At 56.0% G+C, this 20513-nt stretch overlaps 1 protein-coding gene across 1 annotated transcript; it reads right to left on the bottom strand.

The window, feature by feature from the left end:
- Positions 1 to 6242: 6242 nt before the first annotated feature.
- ZBTB39 (zinc finger and BTB domain containing 39) lies at positions 6243 to 15947 on the bottom strand. Its single transcript, XM_044995470.1, has 2 exons — positions 15853 to 15947; positions 6243 to 12900 (listed from the first exon to the last, which is right to left on the bottom strand). The coding sequence occupies exon 2, from the start codon at positions 12803 to 12805 to the stop codon at positions 10670 to 10672; it is 2136 nt and encodes a 711-aa protein (XP_044851405.1). The 5' UTR covers positions 12806 to 12900; positions 15853 to 15947; the 3' UTR covers positions 6243 to 10669.
- Positions 15948 to 20513: the final 4566 nt, after the last annotated feature.

Here is a 20513-nt window from a genome sequence, read left to right on the forward strand (position 1 = left end):
ACCACCAGTGTCACCAGTGTCCTCACGCTGCCAGAACACGCCCGCGCCAGGCTGATCCCATCCACTGCCTTTCCCCCCCGGATCCCTCGCCCCTAGTACAGGTGCCTGGGACTCTCCGTCGTCCCTCGCCCCCCAGCACTGGTGTCCCCTCCCCACACCAGATTTCACCTGTACAAAAAACGTTAAGGTGGGGGGGGGGAGTGTCCCGACAGGCCGATTTGTCCCGGGCCCCACCCCCCCTAGGGACGGCCCTGCCCAGGGGCTGAAAGAACGAATCCTAGAAGGCAAGAGAAGCGGGTGGGACCGGCCCTGCTTCTCGGAGGCAGTGCGCTGCATTCATTCCGGGGCTCTCGGGCGATACATACCTTGCTTAGGGAGACACTCCGGGTCCCTTTGCCTCCTTGTTCCAATGGGAGGCAAAGGGCAGGGGCCTGTGGATTTGCAAGATGGAGGGGTTTCCATAGCGAATAATTAGCCTCATCAGGAGGTCTCTCGCCCGCCCTGCCCCACCCCTCAAGACCTCACAAACAGACCATGTGACATTTGACGACATTGCGACAGATTACGACGATGGCGGAGTCTGTATCCCCTCTCCCCCTGCTCGGCGCTCCCCTTGGAATGCCTCCATGCTGCTCTGTAGTGGTCCCGCAAAGGGACGTGGGTCACTCCTGCTCCTCCGTCCCCAGCCTGGGGCGCGGGAATCGGCTCTCCCACACGGCAGCAGGCCAGACACACAACCAGCCAGTGCAGTACCATTCTCGCTCCCGGCGGGCCTTTCGCTGGCTTCCAGCCCACACCTTGCTGCCTACGTAGATCCGTATTTGCCTGCAAAACGCGCCCATTCACCTCCACCAAGGCCTTGCATGCAACAGCTACGGGGAAAAGGCACCGACCCTTTAAAGAGAAGCGACTTGTGCCCATTCCCCTCCTCCTGCTGTGCAAAGTTTAACAACTTGTACAGTGTAAAACAGCAGCACAGACTGTCGGCTCTTTGGGGCGGACACGGCTGCGTTTGCACAACACATACAGGTCGCTCCCGGCCCACGACTGGAGCTAGGCTGTGTGACTCTGTGCCATGGTAATCCAGACTATTACCACCACCACGGACACATTAATGGGATGGCAGCCGCTCGCCAATGACGAGGTCCAGAGAGCCAGTCCTGAGCTCCCCAGGAACGGTTCATAGACTCGCCTTTGTCTGTCATCTTTGCTAGTGGTGAGGAACTGGACTGGGTTCCCTAGGGAGGGGGTGGAATCTCCTTCCTTAGAGGTGTTTAAGGCCCGGCTTGACACAGCCCTGGCTGGGGTGATTTAGTTGGGAATTGGTCCTGCTTTGAGCAGGGGGTTGGACTAGATACCTCCTGAGGTCCCTTCCAACCCTGAGATTCTATGATTCTACGATTCTAACGAAATGGAAGGCCACTGCATGATAGCGTGTGACAGACCCGCTCTACCTGGGTAGAAATGTATCCAATTTCTTCATGATATCTAAACATTTAAAGCTCGCTATATTTGACCTATTAAACGTCATTTTTAAAAACACTGTTCTGTTGCATGGATAACTTTATATGCCACGATTCAGAGAGATTAAAGCCAGAAGAGATCATCTTGTCTGACTCCTGCACAATCCAGGCAGGAGAATTTTACCCGGTGACCCCTGCGCTGGAGCCAATAACACGAGGAGGAACTAGACAGCAGCTTTTAGAAAGGCAGCCAGGCTTGATTGAAAGATTTCCAGTGATGGAGAAACCATTGGTGAGCTGTTCCAACGGTTAATTACCTTCAGGGTTAAAAAATGCGGCATTGTTAGTGTAAATTTGTCTGGCTTTAACTTCTAGTCATTGGAGCTTTGCCTGATAGATTAAAGAGCCCTCTGCTATCAGATCTCTTCTCCCCACGTAGGCACTTGAAAACCACAAGCCAGTCACCTCTTCACCTTCCTTAGCACTGACATATCATCCAGAGGGTGCATTAGAAACACGATAGTGCAGTGAGACTCACCCCAGGGGTTCAAGGCGCCAAATTACCCACAAGAGTCACCACAGTGTGAATTCATTGTTTCATTTCCTATAGTATTATCTAGTCCTGGTTAAACAGTACAACAGGCAATATTTAGTGTGTGTATAGATACACATGTGCAGACACACATACACACGTGCACACACGTCTCACTGCAAAATGACTGAGCAGGTACTATTCTTTTGTCAATGGCAGTTGATTAATAACACAGTAAAAACATCCTAATTGGTTAATGACTGAGATTGGTTAATAATTAAATCGCGCAGTGTTTTAGTATCATGCGCCGCAAAGAGCCGCAGGAGATGCATTAAAGAGGCACTTGTGGCTTGCAAGTCTCAGTCCGAGTATCACCGCTAGGACAGATCTACCGATCTTAGGTACTTACAAGATCCTCATTATGATCAGCTGAACGGACCACGCAGTCTTAAATATATTTATCCTCGCCAGAGTCCTGGGAGGTAAGGAAGGATTATTACAGATGGGGAACTGAGGGACGGAAAAACTAATTTTCAGAAGTGTCTAGGTGATTTGGGAGCCTAAATTCTACCGCTGTTCAGTAAGATGTAGGCTCCTAAATCCCTATCTGAAAATGGGACTTTGGCTCCTTTCCAAGTTTTACTGTGATGCCCCAGGGTACACAGGGAGTTGGGGTGAAGAAGGGAACTGAACCTGGTTTCCCCAAACCCCAGGTTAGTGCCCTACCCGATTCAGGGACACCCGGTGCATGGGGTTGCGTCCCACGCCCTCTTGGCAAACAGCCCTTGATGGCCCTATCCCGGAGCTGAGCAAACTACGGCCCATGGGTCACTTCCGGCCCGCAGGCCCATCCTGCCTGGCCCTTGAGCTCCGGGCAGGGGAGGCTAGTCCCCCTGCCCCGCAGCCTCAGCTCGCTGAGCCGCCAGCGCTCTGGGCGGGGGGGCTGCGTGCTCCTGCCGGGCAGCGTGGCGGTGTGGCTGGCTCCGGCCCGCCGGCTGCCAGACACGCTGCTCTGAGCCGCATGGTAAGGGGGCAGGGAGGGAGAGGGTTGGATAAGGGGCAGTGGTCCCGGGGGCAGTCAGGGGACAGGGGGTGGTTGGAAGGGGTGGAGGTTCTGGGGGGAGGGGTGGTCAGGGGACAGGGAACGAGGGGGGGGTTGGATAGGCGTGAGAGTCCCAGGGGGGCCTGTCAGGGGGTGGGGGGGTGGATAGGGGTCGAGGCAGTCAGGGGACAGGGAGCAGGGGGGATTGGATGGGTGGGGGGTTCTGAGGGGGGTGGTCAAGGGATGGGGGCGTTGGATAGGTGTGGGAGTCCCGGGGGGCCTGTCAGGGGGTGGGGGGGTGGATAGGGGTCAGGGGACAGGGGGGATTAGATAGGGGTTGGGGTCCCAGGGGGCAGTTAGGGGCGGGGAGTCCCAGGAGGGGATGGTCAGAGGACAAGGAGCAGGGGGGTTGGATGGGTAGGGGGTTCTGAGGGGGCAGGAAGTGGATAGGAGGTGGGGGCCAGGCTGTTTGGGGAAGCACCCTTTCCTACCCAGCCCTCCATAGTTTTGGACCCCGGATGTGGCCCTCGGGCCAAAAAGTTTGCCCGCCCCTGCCCTATCCTCTGTGAACTCAGCTAATTCTTTTTTGCACCCAGCTACACTTCTGCCCTTCACAGCATCCCCTGGCAACGAGCACCCCAGGGTGACTGCGCGTTGGGTGAAGAAATACTTCCTTGGGCTTGTTTTAAACCTGCTGCCCGTTCGTTTCACACAACAGACGTGGCCAGCAGAGCCAAACCTCGCACATCGCTGCTAAGGGATGTAACCCAGCCCAAGAAATGTTTTAAAAGGTGGGTCTGTGCAATAAGAGGCACTGGGTAAAATTTTAAAAAGCACCTAAGTGACATAGGAGATGAAATACTAATGAGGCACAGAGCCATTCATGGAATAGCAGGGTTGGAAGGGACCTCAGGAGGTATCTAGTCCAACCCCTGCTCAAAGCAGGACCAACTCCAGACAGATTTCTGCCCCAGGTCCCTAAGTGGCCCCCTCAAGGATTGAACTCACACCCCTGGGTTTAGCAGGCCAATGCTCAAACCACTGAGCTATCCCTCCCCCCCGATGCTTTGGAAAGGGACAGGAACATTGTGTTTTCCACATCTAGAGCAATATATATTTTCCATCCGTTTACGACCCTCACTCTACGTGAAGCACGGCGTGAGACAGACTGAAAACGTTCCCAAAGAATGTCAAGGTTCCCGAATATCCTACTTACGATGCTACCGCTGTGGGTCATCAAACATTTTAAATATAGGGTGATGGATCATTAAAAAGTCATGAAAACTCTCCAAGCCGGCAATATCGTAGGGATATTTTCCTTAACGCAGTCACGGCTTGCTAATACATGTGCTAGAAAAGCCATTTGGCCTTTAATGAACGCAGATGGGCCCAGCGCCAATAAACACATGCGGTTTGGGCCATCCCAGCTCGTCACTTCAAGCGCACAGAAAATCTGGGCTGGGACAGCTGGCCCAGCAGCATCCCAGCTTTATGACGACTGTTCATTACTTACATGACAGTAGCACCTAGAGGTGCCAGCTGGGGTAGTTAGGGAACAGTACAGACATAGTGAGCCACAGCTCTTCTGTTCCGAAGAGCTTTCAAAGTATAAGTAGGAGCATCGGCAGCAGATGGAGGGACGTGATCATTCCCCTCTATTCAGCACTGGTGAGGCCTCATCTGGAGTATTGTGTCCAGTTTTGGGCCCCGCACTACAGAAAGGAAGTGGACAAATTGGAGAGAGTCCAGCGGAGGGCAATGAAAATGATCGGGGGCTGGAGCACGTGACTTATGAGGAGAGGCTGAGGGACCTGGGATTGTTTAGTCGGCAGAAGAGAAGAGTGAGGGGGGATTTGATAGCAGCCTTCAACTACCTGAAGGTGGGTTCCAAAGAGGCTGGATCTAGACGGTGGTGGCAGATGACAGAACAAGGAGCAATGGTCTCAAGTTGCAGTGGGGGAGGTTTACGTTGGATATTAGGAAACACCATTTCCCTAGGAGGGTGGTGAAGCACTGGAATGGGTTCCCTAGGGAGGTGGTGGAATCTCCTTCCTTAGAGGTTTTTAAGGTCAGGCTTGACAAAGCCCTGGCTGGGATGATTTAGTTGGGGTTGGTCCTGCTCTGAGCAGGGGGTTGGACTAGATCCCTCCTGAGGTCCCTTCCAACCCTGATATTCTATGATTAAACCGTCAAAGGACAGACAAGTCTAATGATCACCCCCATTTTCCAGGCTGGGGTCTAAGGTAAGAGAAACCGGCTTGCCTGATGTCACATGTGAAGTTTGTGACGGAGATGGGAAATGAATCCAGATCTATTCATGTAGGGGGTCATACTGCTGCCCATCCCCGTAGCATCTGGGTTGCTTCCACGTAAAATCAGCAGCAATAGAGAAATCCCTGTAGCGTTTCTGGCAGTCTCCCTGGCGCAGCTCCAGCACGATCTCTCCCGCAGTTTTACGGAACGGGTCTGGTTGGTGAGAAGGGGCAGCAAAGTGCTTGCCCATCCTCCCTGATGTCTGAATCTATTAAACTGGCAGGCGTGCTAGAGCGAAGCCAATTGACTTTCGGCTCAGTCTCCCGCACACGGCAGCCCTTCCACAGAGAAGACGAACGCCTGGGTTTTCTCCAAGAAGCACTCGAGACGACTCTCCCGGGGAACAGCTGCCTCATTTCTTTGCATCAGCTGAACAACCAGTTCGTTCTATCCCTGAACCGAGAAGGCAGACTTGTCCCTAGGGAAAGGAACGTGCCTCTTGAAAAGACCAGCATCATCTGCTTGTTAGTTTGGTTTGCCAACGGGAAGACAACCAGCAGGCCGTCTGGGCCTGAGCTGCAATTACACTAACTCTGGCAGCATATAGGGGCCTAAACGCAGGTATAAATGACTCCTTGAGAATCCCCCCGGGGCAATACAGAGCTGATGGAAGGGCCCTTGGCATAGGGGATGAATTGGGGGATGACCGGACGATACTGCACCACGGCCAATCTCTAGTCCCCAGATGCTACTGGAAGCAGAGTTTAATTTACAGCAGCCCTAAGGCCAGGCAGAGTGCAGCAGAATTACCGGTGATCCTTGACCTCTGCCACCGCCCTGGGCCCAGGAAAAGGGTAACCGAGAAGCAGGTCTGGGACCCACGCAGTGCTTCACCAGAAAGGCCCCAACTTCCACCTGCAGATTAAAAATGATAAACACGAAGCGCAAGCGGTGGCTGTTTTCCATTTTATTATTCTAAATAAAAACCACACTTTGTGCTGGATGATGGAGTATAAAAGAATCCGATGTACAACGATTTTAGACATCTACTATTTCGGGTGGCGGGAAAAGTTTACAAAATATACAAAACTTTACAGCAAATAGATAGTAACCACTTAAATATCAGGTCAGTACCTACTATTAACTTAATGAAAAGGTTAGACAGTAATTACAACTTTTTTCTGCTTCATTTTTTTTTTTTAAAAAGAGATCTGGAGCCTTCGAGAGAAGGGAGGAACGAAAGCAAACCCCGTTTGTGTTTCAGAAATAAGGAGACCTGTCCCATAAGGTTACGTTCTCCATGGGACACCGCCGCCTTTTGGTTAGAGACGGGCAGCTTGCTTCAAGCTCCACTAGCGTGGCAGGCGCCTGGGATTAAACAGAACCCCTCTGACAATGCAGCTTGGATCGCTGATAGCATGTCCTGTTATAAGCCCCCGTTTCATCCCCAAGGATCCCAAAGCACTTTACAAACAAGAATTAAACCTCACACCCTCCCCCATGTGAGGTAGGTGTCCCCCATGTTTACAGACTGGGGGGGACGGGGACCGATGCAAGAACACACACTGAGCCAGTGGGAAAGCTGGGAACAGAGCCCAGGGGGTCTCTCTCCCAGCCCCCTGTATGCTCTACCAGACAATACTGTTACCTTTTCCTATGTTAGGCAGTAAACCGAAAAACCAGCACTGGAGCCCGCTCCGGGAGCCGGGAGCATCAGCAGGACACGTCTGGCGTGGGAGACACGGCTTTCGGACGCTAGCCCCAGAGATCAGAGGGAAAGCATGAGAGAGCCTCCTTCTGTCTCTGGACTCCACCTAAGCCTGCCCTGCTGAGACACAGAGCAGCATGGACATTGCTCGTGAAGACTAGTTGATCTCCTACCCTGGCTGGCAAGACCCAGTGGCAGCCCCATGACAAAGGAGAGGCAGAAAACGGAATGGTAAAGCTGGTGGCACCAAGCAAAGGAAGAGACCAGGACCCGCTGCAGATTAGTCATCGTGTCTGGGGTTAGAGCCTCGCTCTCAAGCCCACCAAAGCCAGCAGAAAGGCTCCACTTGGCTCCCATGAGTTTGGGGCTGACACGTTGAGGGAGGGCGCTCCGGAGGATGGGGGCTGGATCCCGCGACTGGATCCCCAGGCCGGGAGGGAGAGACCAGGTTTTGGCCTCATCCCAATTCGGAGAATTCAAGGAGGAGAAACTAAGGGATTGAACTCGTGACGGAGTTTTGCAAATCAGAATTTTTTTCACTTCCCCGCGGGCAACCACCCTCGTCAAATGGCTGCCGATCTCGGAGTGTTTGGAGGCAGAATGTGAACGGGTCATAACCCAGGGAAAGCCAAAGACAGAGGTGGGCACGGATCTGAGCTCAGGCTGCTCCCGCTTCCCCAACACACTGGCTACATCTACACTATGAGCTGCGGAGCCGTCGAAGCCTGGGTAGCGGCAGCGGCGGCCTGCCTTAGCCGTGCCAAGGAAATACCCATCAGTTTCAGACAGTCCCTGGGCCACCATGGATCCACGGCTCCCACAATGAGTCTGTGTACACAAAAGGGGCTCACACCATAGCCACAGACAGGAGTAATGACAAAGGTGTCCGACACCCCCTCTACGACAATCATGGGTTAACCTGTTCAGTTCGACATGAAGTCAGAAGTCAACCAGTGCTAATAAAGTTCGGGGCAGATTTAACCAACAACTAGAATTCTGTCATTTCAACATCCGCATCCTCTTTTAAACACCTTCCCTGGAGGGCCATATCCAGGGGCCGGGTCAAGGTTGGGGCCATCCAGGGATGTCTGCATATGGCACCCCTTAAACTGGTTAGCATTACACAAACCACACAGGGCAGATCTCAGACGACGGTCTCGCCACCACTGGCTTTTTTCAGTGTCACGCGGTTTGACTGAACCACCAGTATTTGAAAGCGCACGTCAGGGCAGAGGTGAGCAGGGTTCCTTCTGCTCAGGGGCAGGGGAGCTTTGTGCTCAGGAGCCATGGTTGGTTCCCCGTGCGAGCTCGGGCACTGCCTGGAGGAAAGCAGGCGGATGCCTTCAGGGCTGTCTCCATCCCCTGCACTCACATGCCCTGAGGACGTGCCGATGGGGCCGTTAAACCTCGACACTGAAACAACCACCATGAGCTGCAGACGGGAAGGGATTCTGACGACCGTGCTAAAACGCAGGAGTGTCCAAATGCAGCCAGGGATGCTGCCCTCCTGCAAATCCCACCCCAACCCTAGAGCGCGAAGTCCGACTGGCAGAATCGGTACCGCTCCTGACACTAATCAACAGATGAGCCAGAAACTCACTTCATTCCCCAGGGCTCCCGGCACAATTAACTCTGAACCCCTCCCCCCCTCAGACCGCACGCTCCCGCCTTCCTTGGCACCCTCAGTCATCACGGCCCTCCCGCAAACTGACTCCTGGTGCGCTAGGCTAAGCGAGCAGCCTCTGCTTATTGCTCACTCTTCATCCTACCCTTTATCACTAGTGTTCACGTCACAGGGCCCAGAAACAGAGAGCGGAGAAGGACGACGCTGCAGGGCTGTTATTGCACCCGGGGGTGGAGACGAGGGGGTTTCAAAAAGGAACGTGAGGGGTCATTTCCCTAGATTGCTACATAATCATACTCATAAGTGCTCTTCATCTTCAATACGCTTTACAGACATTAACCGGTTAATCGTCACCACGCTCCAGGGAGGTAGGTAGGTACCACAAGTATTACCGCCCCCATTTTACAGATGGGGAAACTGAGGCAGAGAGGTGAAGCGACTTGCCCAAGGCCACAATGAAGTTAGTGTTAGCAGTGGGGTTCGATCCAAGGAACGCCTAGCCCCCAGGCCAGACCAACGCTGCTTCTCTGAGGGTGGCCGCACTGCAGCGGTACCGAGCCTCCCAGCCCGGGGAGACAGACTCCCGCTGGTTTTGCTCGAGCAGGTGCACTAAAAATAGCAGTGTGAATGTTGTGGCACCGGCGGCGGTTCCAGCTAGTCACCCGAGCTCAGACCCGGGGCTCGCCTGAGCCGCGGCCAGTGCCGCAATGTATTTTTAGCCCGGTCCCTCGAGCGAAGCTCGGGCGAGTCAGCCCCTTCCAGCTGCAATGCGGCAGAGAGCAGCTCCCTGGGCGGGGAGAGGCTGGCAGAGCATTCAGAGTGTGTGGAAGTGCAGGAGCCTGTGCACAGGCTTCAAGCCCCGAGCGCTTCCAGGTTATGAGGTAGTACGAGTCACCTAGGCTGCTACATGTGTCATATTCCTGCCTTTCCACTCCCCGCCCCAGGGCAGTAACGCTGGAAAAACCACCCCGACCCCCACCAGCAGGCGCGTGTGAAAAGCAACAGCGTTACCCGGTGAAAGCAGAAGGGGCAAACTCACGTCGGCACCGACTACATCCTTCGACAGAAACCACGTCACGGACGAGGTGGCTGTTCCGTTACCGCGGGGTCGGGGGCTAACGCTGCAGCGGGGAGAATGCTCCTCCTGCAAAGACACCTTCCCAGGAGTTAAGGCAACGGTTTCTTTTCACCCTCATTCGAGAGGGCTCTGCACGGGCCCTAGCGCCATTCGCACAGGGATGCCCGATGCTCTCCACACCCCAACCCCCAGACATGCTTCCCCTGGCTCAGTGACTCTTCAGAGAGGGTAAATTGTTCCCTCCTGCCAATCTAGCCTAGTTCATGGCGAGAGACCTCCCCTCTTCTCCAAGGAAGCTCTGCCCCGAGCTCGGGCTGCTCTGGGACTCCTTCATTTCCCGGGCTCGCAAATGTGACTGGTAAACTTCAGAAGCGGTACCAAGGGGTGGGGGTGGAGGAACAATCGGCAACTGCGGCCCTGGCTCAGACGGGCGGCTAGAAGTTGCACTAATCCCCCTTTCAAGCACCGAGTCGAACTCCTGGAGCGCCCCCCCCGGGCCTGCCAGCCCCCCCGCCCCCAAGGCCAGACTCTGCTTTGTTCCTCCCAGTAGCAGCAAAGCCGAGAAGAAAACCAACTAGTGTTTTCGTGTCCACCACCTTCCCGTCCCGGCTCTACTGAGGCTGGCTGTCAGGGCAAGAGCAGGTGTGATCTAGGTGTGATCGCAAACCCGCGGGAGGCCTGGCTTGGGTTAACCTGCCCAACGGAGAGAGGTGTCTATTTATCAGCTCCCAAACCCGGGAAGAAATGCCAACCCACGGAACTCTAACGGGACTGGAGGTAAGTAAAGAGAACGGGCTCCTTGGTTTGCCTCACGTGCTGTTAACTTGAAGGATGCTGACAGAAAAATCCCGAGGCAAGGGCAAAAAAAAGGAGAATTCTATCCACGACGTCCGACCGTTAAAACCTGCGGGGGGGGAGTCACCACTTTATAATTCGTGTTTGCTCCCCGACCCCACCAGCGCCGCCCAATCAGCTGTCTGTGTTTTTCTCCGCGTCTTTGGAATGGATTATGTACATGAACGTCTGTTCGATGGTGAAATCGGGCGGCAGGCTGCCTTTGTGCACGCCGACGTGTTTGCTCATGAGGTTTAAGGTGGAGCTGTAGTGTCCGCACACAGTGCATCGGTACATGAGGGCCCCCGAGTGCGTCTTCAGGTGGCACTTGATGGTGGAGCGGCCGCGGAAGAATTTGTGACACACTTTGCACTGGTAAGGCTTTTCTCCCGTGTGAATCCTCCGGTGGTAGTTGAACTCGCTCGTGTGGGCAAACCTCTTCCCGCAGACCTTGCAGCTGTACTTACTGTTCCCTGGCTGGTTCTGCAGGGCCAGGTCCTCGCTCAGGAACTCCTCCGGTAGCTTCCTCTTCTGGAGGGCTTGCTGCTGGAGCCGGTCTCCGAAGCTGGGCCGGACAACGTCCAGGGTGCCGCCGCACTTGTGCTGGCTGACGTGGTAGCGGTAAGCCGCTTCCAGCTTGAAGCTCTGGCCGCAGAAATGGCATCGGAAGAGCGCCTCTTCCATGCTCTGATGGACGGCCATGTGCTTCTCCAGCAGATGCCGGTCCACGAAGCTGTTAGCACAGATGGAGCAGGAGAAGACGGAGATGCCCAGGTGGGACAGCGTGTGCCACATCAGGCTGCAGAGGTTGAGCTGCCGCTGGTCGCACACACCGCATGTTTGGCCTTTCAAGTTCATGTGGTCCAGGATGTGGCCCCGGACGGTGTGGAAATCTTTGGCCAGTGGCTTCCCGCAGGCGGTGCAAACCAGCTCCGAGCCGGGCCCTCCGCCAAACAGGTTGATCTTGCTGGGCAGTGGGTCGCTGGGGTGGACGATGACGTTGTTGTCGAACACACCCTCTCTCCGGTGGAGGGTGAGCTGCCATTGGGTGAAGAACTTGGTCTCGCACATGTCGCAGGAGAAGAGAAAGATCCCGATGTGGGAGAGGACGTGGGTGACCCGGGAATTCCGGTCCTGGAAGTGGGTCTCGCAGACCTTGCAGTTGCCGGTGAGCAGATCCACGTGGTCCCTCGCGTGCTGGCGGATCAGCTGGATGTTGGGTTCCAGGACCTTTTTGCACACCTGGCAGGGCATGGCCTTGCTCTCCCGGCTGTCATTCTCGAAGGCCAGCTCCTCCTCGCTGTCGTCGCTCAGCTCGATGACCTCCTCCACCGGGCCCAGCTCTTCGCTGGCGTCTTCGAAGTGCAGCTCGTCCGCCCCTAGGTCCTCCAGCTGCAGCTCATCCATCTGCCCGAAGCCCTGGTCTTTGGAATGGTCACTGTTGCTGGGGCAGGAGTTGCTCCCGGTGGAGATGTCCAGCGAGGTGTCAGCTGCGAAAAAGCTGGTCTTGCTGAAGTCCCCGTTGCTCTGGATCTTATAGGGCTGGCAGGTACTTGCAGTGGTTTGAACGGCCATGTTGACATTGCCCAGGCTGGGTTGAGACACCACGTTGGTGGCAGAAGCAAACTGCCCCGTCAGTTCCTGCTCTTCTGTCTTTGGAGGCGGTTGATGCATCAAAGGCAGGTTATGGCCGGCTTCACTCATGGGATTCCTGTCATCCTCTTTGTAACCACCTGCCCCTTCCCCATGCAAGATGCAATTCCGCTCAGAGCCAAAGTGCTCCCCACTGCTCCGGAGCTCACCCAGGGAATGGTTTGGTTCTGTCGTCGCGCCGCTCAAAGGGCCTGAACAACCTTCTCCCGACCCAGAAGGCTGCTTGGTAATAGCCGAGCTCTCCAAGTCGGGGAAGGTGGAATGACAGGCCTTGAGCAGATCGTCCATGCCCAGCCTCTCCGCCACCTCGTATATGACGCCCACGTTGATAAGGTCCGTGAAGAGCTCAGAGGTGTAGACGAAGCTCAGGATCTTCTCAAAGTTGGCCGGCGTGATGAAGTCCACCACGTAGGTCCTGGCGGCGTCCAGCCCCGTGTTGAGGAAGAGGTTCTGGAAGTAGCCGGCGGCGCAGGCCAGCACCGCTTTGTGTGCGGCGAAGGAGCGGCTCCCCACCACGATGGTGACGTCGCACATGGTCTCCGACAGCCTGCACTTGTTGAGTTCCTTCAGCAGGTTGTTGGGGTGATCGGTGCTGTGTAGCTTGATTCTCATGCCCATCTTAGCAGTTCCTCAAGAGTCCCTCCTCCTGGTCAGCTTCTTATTCATTCGTTTGCCAGGCACTTAGCATCCAGGGGCTGGCAGGGCGAGGGGCTCTGAAAAGAGGGAAACGCAAGAGTTTACACTTCGGACTCCTCGCCGGTTTGCGGGGAAACGTCCCGGCATGTTTCACGCTCGTGTAAGAAGTAGCCAGGGAACAAGGCAGCTGCATTGGTGGAGATTCTCTCTCCAATTACCCATTCAAAAGATACAGGGAGGTGAGGGGGCACGTCACAACCGAAAGGACAGAGAGAAGTGGCTGCACCCCTGCTACTCCCCTAAATGGGAGCGTGTGATTTGGGCATAACGATTATGATGTCGGGACTCGAGACCTGCTGAATTCTATACACACACATAAATTCTTTAGGTTTTTAAGACCAGGTTAGACAAACATGTGCCAGGGATGGTCTTGGTATCCTTAATCCTGTCTCGGCATGAGGGGGCAGCCTCTCGAGGTTCCTTCCAGCCCTACATTTCTATGATTCCATTCTGTGTAGTGACCTCATCACTAATATCTGGTCCACTCTTCAAAGCTAGGTTGATGTAGGTTAGGTGCTCAAGGGTGTGAAAAACTCACGCCTCTTGGAGAGGTGGACGACCAACAGCGATGGAAACCCCCCTTCTGTGGCGGTAGGAAGCATCTACACTACGGTGCTACAGTGCTGTAGCTCTGCTGCTGTAGCACTTGCAGTGTAGACGTGGTTTGAGCGTCTTCCAGTTCTGCATTAAGTGACATGACTAGCACCTAAATTTTGCTCTGTACAATTTAGAAGGTATAAAGACACTGATGGAATAAAGAAGCAGTGAAGGGTTAAGGATTTATTTTCCCCTCTCGTGAGAGGCATATACTAGATATTTTTTTCTAATGCTTTGACTACACACAAACTGGCTCTGATCTCAGTTAAACCAGTGAAACGTCTGTATGTAGACAACGCCTAAGGAATGGCTACTATTCTTATCTCACGGAGATCCAACATACCCCCAGGCAATTCACACTTCACCATCAGAACTGGCAGAAGTTAAACATACAAGAACTGTCAGCACAGAAGAGACTAGTGGTGCAGCGAGTATCTCACCTGAGGTTTATGAGTGAACCTAGTTTAAGGTCTTGCAGCAACACAAGGAATAAAAAATAAGTCTGCAACTTTAAGAAGCGTGTGAAAAACTTAGAGGAGGTTCTCTCCTTCGCCTCCTGTGTCTGAGCTGTGCTATAGCTATTATTAAACGTTGTCAGCTTCCTGCCTCAAAAAGCAAACAGGGGAGTACCACAACAAGCAACCCCCAGGTCAAAGGTGCAAAAAGACCAAATAAAAAACCCTTGCTATGAAAAGTAATGTACTTCGCCAGTCGCTATCTGAGCTCCTGTTTCTATGTGGGTCTCTCTGTCTCCCAGCCCGACTTCTCTACCAGTTCTGGAGTAGCCTCGTTAGCTATGTTTATAAATCCGCAAGGTGGATCACAGACTCCTACCTCACTGGCTGTGCACTCACTTCTAGAAGTTTGCCAGGTCGGATCTCATTTCAGGTCTGGCTCCTAGTTCTAAACTCTTTACATCTTTTTGAATTATTTCTCTGCTCTCATGGGCATTTGCAACACCCTTCTGTGTAGTATAGCCTGCAATTGTCCACCGTCCTTCCGGACCATAATTACAGAAGACTGGACTTGTGATACCGATCTCTGCAAGACCCAACCAGGCCACTCCAACTTGGCCTGCACCCCGTTTTTATGAGCTGTTGGCCAGTTTTCAAATCGGACAGACTACTCAGTATCTAAACGTCTCCACGGCAGCAGCACGCTTTGAACCTCAGCCCTGCCAGCCTGTTCTCAATTTTTCCAGGACACCAAAGGAGACAAGAGGAAGATCCAGATAGGGAGCGGGGAGGTGACACAGGAAGTCCAAGGTTGCTCCAGTTTAGAAGCAGGGAAAGAGGGTGTCCCAGTTTGCAGACTCTTGGCACCCGGGGGATTTTCTTAAATAGGGAATCTTGGAAAAGGAAGAGCAAAGCCACCCTGGTCAATAACGTATCAGGGAAATGGGCGATAAAGGGGGCTGCTCTGTTTGGATCTCAGAGCATGCAATGCTACCCCTGAACCTAACAGGGTAGGTCACCCCAGACCCCGTTAATGTTGCCTATAGCAGCTGTTTCTCCTGCTTTGCAAATACACAACCTCGGGTTTGCCTGTTTATTCCGTGTTTTTCTTCCCTCTGCTAGAGGGCGAATACCCCAGAGGCCAAAAGAGGGGCTGGGGTCCTCAGGATAAAGGGGGGAACGGAGAGGGGGAGGGGGAAAAGATGAAGGGGGGCTGCCTTCTATCATGAGGGGTGGGAAGAGAGGGAGTAGGGAAAGCGGGAAGCTGGGGGGAACCACCCGGGTTCTCCCCCTTGGTGTGCGTGCGTCTGGGGCGGGGGAAATAGGGGCTCTTCCCCATCACAGGGGTTGGGGGGGTGGATGAAAGGGCGGGAAGGGACATGGCAAGGGAAGGCAGGCAGGGCGAGAGGGGGCTCTTTACCGGGGATGGGGGGAGGGATTTGGAGGATAAGGGGGCTGGGGGCTTTGGGGGCCATAGGTGGGGGGAGGGGCAGAGCTGAGGAGGGGGCAGAGAGGGCAAACGAGGAGTCCCCTATACAGGGAGCTGGGGGGTCCCCAGGAGGGGTCCCCTACACGAGCAGGGAAGGGGAAATCCGAGTCCCTTATAGAGGGGGGGAGGGGGAAGACGGGGGAGCCCCGAGACGGGGGCGGGGATCCCCTATACCACGGGGGGGCAGAAGGGGGGTCCCCCATTTGGGGAGGGGCGGGGGGGTCTCATGGGGTGGGGGACCCTATTCGGGGTCCTGCATTCAGGGGGAAAGAGGGGGGGTCACATGCCGGGGGGTGGGGGGCCCCCATGGGGGCGGGGGGCAGGAGGGGGGTCCCGCGGGGAGCAGGAGGGGGCGGGGCGGGGGGGGTCCCGCGGGGGCGGGGCGCGGACAGGAGGGAGGAGGGGGGAGGGGCGGGGCCCCCCCTTACCCGGCGGCTCCCGGCACCAGCCCCGCTCGGCTCCACACAAAGGCTCCGACCCCCCCGCTCCGTCCGCCCGGCCCCGCCGAGGAGCGGCCGCGCCGGGCCCGGCAAGAGGCGCCATCCGGCCCCGCGCAGCGCCCCGAGCCGGCCCGGCCCAGCGCCGCCCCTGGCCCGGAGGGGGCACTGCAGCCGGGCGGGGCGGGGCAGGAGGAGTGGGGGGGCGGAGGCGGGGACAGGGGAGCTGGGGGCGGGGCTGGGGGCAGGAGGAGTGGGGGGAAGGGGCGGGGACAGGGGAGCTGGGGGGCGGGGCTGGGGGCAGGAGGAGTGGGCGTGAAGGGGGCAGGAACAGGGGAGCTGGGGGGCGGGGCTGGGGGCAGGAGGAGAGGGGGGAAGGGGCGGGGACAGCGGAGCTGGGGGGCGGGGCTAGGGGCAGGAGGAGTGGGCGTGAAGGGGGCAGGAACAGGGGAGCTGGGGGCAGGAGGAGTGGGCATGAAGGGGGCAGGAGCTGGGGGGCGGGGCTGGGGGCAGGAGGAGTGGGCGTGAAGGGGGCAGGAACAGGGGAGCTGGGGGGCGGGGCTGGGGGCAGGAGGAGTGAGGGGAAGGGGGCAGGAACAGGGGAGCTGGGGGCAGGAGGAGTGGGCGCGAAGGGGGCAGGAACAGGGGAGCTGGGGGGCGGGGCTGGGGGCAGGAGGAGTGGGCGTGAAGGGGGCAGGAACAGGAGCTGGGGGCGGGGGTGGGGAGAGCTGAGGGAAGTTGAGGGGGCAGGTGATGGGGGACGAGGCTCGAGTCAGGTGACGAGGGAGCGCTCAGGTGATGGGGTAGGGTCCGGTGTGGGGTTTGGGGAAGCTGGGGGCGGGGCAGTGAGCAAGGAGTGGGGGGTCAGGTATTGGAGAGGGAAGGGGGGTCGGGGGAGCTGGGGGCAGTCAGGCCAGGGTCACCTGAGAGGAGGATCTGCAGAGGGTGCAGTGCCCCCCTGTGCCCCCCAACCACAAAGCAAGCTGGGGGACACCGGGGGGTGGGATGGAGCCTGGGGAACATGGGGGAGGAGGACGATTGGGCCCTGGAGAATATGCACGTAAGGGCCAGCAGGTGAGCGAGGGCCGGCTGGGGCAGGAACGCCTTAAGGCTGGGGTGGGGGGCAGAGCTCCTGGCAGGGGGGTGTCTGGGGATCACTGCCAGAACCAGCTGCCTTTTTGCACCAATCCTCCTGCTGCCAGATGCTTCGGCCTGGGCCCCCTCACACAGCCCGGGGCGGAGCAGAGCAAGGGGCCAGGGAGGAGAAACAGCGCCCCTGGCCTCTATCAAGAGTTGCCAACCCTCCAGGTTTGGCCTGGCGTCTCCCAGAATCGGCATCGATCTGCCGGTGACTACTGGAAGCAATCCGGGAGGCTGAGCGCCCTGCCGTGTCGTTCATGCACTTTGACCACCTATGCAGTCCTCCGGCCAGCGTTTGGCCCGGTTTTGCTGACTGGCGCCGTCTGAAAACACCCGCACGGAACCACTTGCGTAGCTCCTGGCAGCACCTAAAGCAATTTGACTTCTGGACCGAGTCACATGAGACCCCAACTAGCAGCCAAAGCAGGTGAGCCAGAAAAGCCCCCGGACTTGCCCTGAGCTGCACCCTAGATCTGTGCCTTTGGCAAATCCCACCTTTCAGATGAGCCGCTGGCCGGTTCCCACAGCATTCTGGTGTCAGAGCTGCGGGAGGAACCAAATTCGCAAGAGGGCAGCGTGGCTGCATCAGACAAACCCACGGCGCCCGCTAACAGCAACTGGCGGGCTTATCCGAGTCTGTCCGGCAGCACTAACTGCGCCTGCCTCCCACTCCAGAGGGAAGCCTGGCTCTTAAAATGCAATGCACCTCTGATTTCTCCACGGGGCCGTGGGAGGCTGGGCCTGAGGCCAGTGTCCTGCTAAACGACTCTTCCTGTGGATCTGAATTTTGTATTGTTTAGGCTTTTGGTAGTGAACTGCCTCGGCACTGCACACCTGTGAGCTTCACGATGCAGCCCCAGGGAGCCTCCCGTGGTGACAGGTGTCTTAGGTGTTCCTCCGGTTGGACAGAGGGGCCGAAAAGCCACCCTTGTGGCATCTAGAATTTCCTCTGGCTCCTTGACAACCGTGCTCAAGGTAAAGATGACAGAGCAAGTTCTGTACTCCGTTCCCCGCCCTTTGGGAGCAAAAGTCGCAGAAAGCAGCCCTTTGGCATCGGGGAGTCTCCACAGCGGGCATGCAGCCGGCTCCCACGCGCTCTGACCCAGAACCAGGGCACAGAATCCTGGAGCCCCAGCCGGCTCCCTGGGCCCTGCTGTTGCAGGGAGGAAGAGAACATGGCTTGATTGTTCTTACCGCTGGTGCTACTAACCCCCCACGTCCCCCCAAATCCAGCTGGGATCTGCAACAGGGAAAGATTCTGCCGTGGGAATTGAGCCGATGAGTCTTCTGCTGATGCCCAAGTGCCCAATCCATTCCCTCTCCCCGCATTGCATCAGTGACACAAATCAATGACTCAGACACAACAGGAGCCCCTCTAAAGAGGTGCTGCTTTCCCAGGCGTTGTTCGTACCCTAATTACAGCTGTAATTACAGCAGTGAAGGGGTTAAATGATGGCCTGTGGCCATTTCTATTGGCCACTCTGCTAATAAAATTCACCCTGGCTCTGAACTTTCCAGGATCACCTCTTAGCTGATTAGAGGGAAAGGACAGTTTGAAAGGGTGGGGGAGTTAAACCGAAAGGTCTGGGCCAGAGTCCCGCTCAGTCAGCGAGTTAGCAAAGTGGGCAGAGAAAAGGCAGCTTGTGAACTTCCAGGAGATGCATCTTAAAGGCTTTCCTGAAACGGCCAATGCTTACGCCTCCGGGAAGTGTTACGGGCGGATACCAGTTAACTAAGGGGACGGTATAAACATCAGGCAGGGTTGAGAGCAAGACTACGGCCTAGTGCGCTGGACTGGGAGCTACAATTCCTAACTTTGCTAGACGCTAAGAAGCATGGACTCGGTAGAGACGGACTGATGGCTCGTTACAACCGTCTGTAACCTCCCGCCCCTTTGAATACGTGTCAGCTGTTTGTGCTTAACAATCTGTCCCACCTTGCACTGAGCTGCCGTGACACTCCGAGGACCTTTGTGCGGCTCGAGGTTGGTCCCATATTGCTTCCCCCACCTTGTCTCTGTACAATGCCAGGCAAACGAGCAAGCTCCTGCCGTACGAGCTCTTGCTGATCCAAGAGTCGCTTCTGGAAGGGCAGGAGAATTGCAGAAAAGTCACTGGAGCCTCACGCAGCGTCTCAGCCAGCACATTAGGAGCTACACTCAGCTCGTAGGTCTTCCGAGGATGCTCCCGCTGGCTCCTACTGTCCCCGGTGGCCTCAGAGGCCAGAGTTAATGGACAATCCTTCCTGAAAGAAAATACCTTCTATCTGACCAGAGGAAGGGTGGGAACAGAAGAAGGACAATTGCGTTTCACACCAACTTTCTCGGGGTTTCAAAATGTGGTTCGTTCCACATTGGCTCCAAACCCAAAACGCTTTCTGAAAATGGAACGGGCCCCAAAGGCCCCTTTTCGGATCCACACGGTCACGTTTTCAAGCCGGGCCCCTCGCTGCAAGTAACCAGCGAGTCCGCCCTGCCTAGGGTGACCAGATGTCCCGATTTTATAGGGACAGTCCCGATTATTGGGTCTTTATCTTATATAAACTCCTATTACCCCCCACCCCCATCCCGGTTTTTCACCTTTGCTGTCTGGTCACCCTAGCCCTGCCCCTCGCCACCTTCCCGTCAAACTAGAGATGCCTCCGCCACACGGTTTCAACAGCAGATTTTGACAAGAAAAAAAAAAGTTTAATTGCAAACGTTCTGCCCAGCTCTCTAGAGTAACCAGGCGGGATTTTTCGGTTGTTACCTCCGAGGCTGGGATACCACATTGATGGGCAACATTGCAAGAAGCTAGGGAAGGTGCCTAGTTACTAACGGCCTGGGAGAAGGGAGAAAGGCCAGGCTTGAGTTTCAAGCCCAGGATTGGGCATTAGGACATCCGGATTCTACTCCCAGCTCTGCCCTCACTGGACTTTGGGCAAATCACCTGACCTCTCTGTGCCGAGGAGCATAGGAATTGCGGGGCTGGATCAGACCTGTGGGCTACTGTGCCCAGTATCCTGTCTCTGGCAGTGGCCAGCACCAGAGGCTAGAGAGGAAGGCGTAGGAAGCCTGAACTGCATTGCTGCCTTGCACAGCACAAACCTGGTGCTGTGCACCTCTGTTATAGTTAGAAATCAGAGTAAGCCCTGAAGCACGAGCCTTAATACCCCTGCTCCCACCTGGAGAACATTTCCCTCTGCAAAGGAGTGTTCCGAGGCATGGGGCAGGGCTTGGCTTTTCATTCTGTGTCCGTCCAGCGCCCAGCACGGTGGCGTCCTGGACACGTGACGGGGGCTCCAGCAAACAACCCAATCCTAGGAAACATCAGGCAAAGAAGCTGAGAGACAGGACAGCTCATAAGTAAAAATCGTGGTGTTATTGACGAGTCAAGGGTGTGTTTAATCTACGCCACACAGGGGGGTCTGCTGGCTGCCCGGGGTGTCTGCAGTGGGTGCACACGGAGGGGCGGGGGCATTACTCTGTTTCCGAAGAGCAAGCACTAGCATTAGGACGAGGCGCAGGCCGGAAT

Source organism: Mauremys mutica, chromosome 20 (assembly GCF_020497125.1).
Source record: "Mauremys mutica isolate MM-2020 ecotype Southern chromosome 20, ASM2049712v1, whole genome shotgun sequence".
Classification (NCBI taxonomy): Eukaryota; Metazoa; Chordata; order Testudines; family Geoemydidae; genus Mauremys; species Mauremys mutica.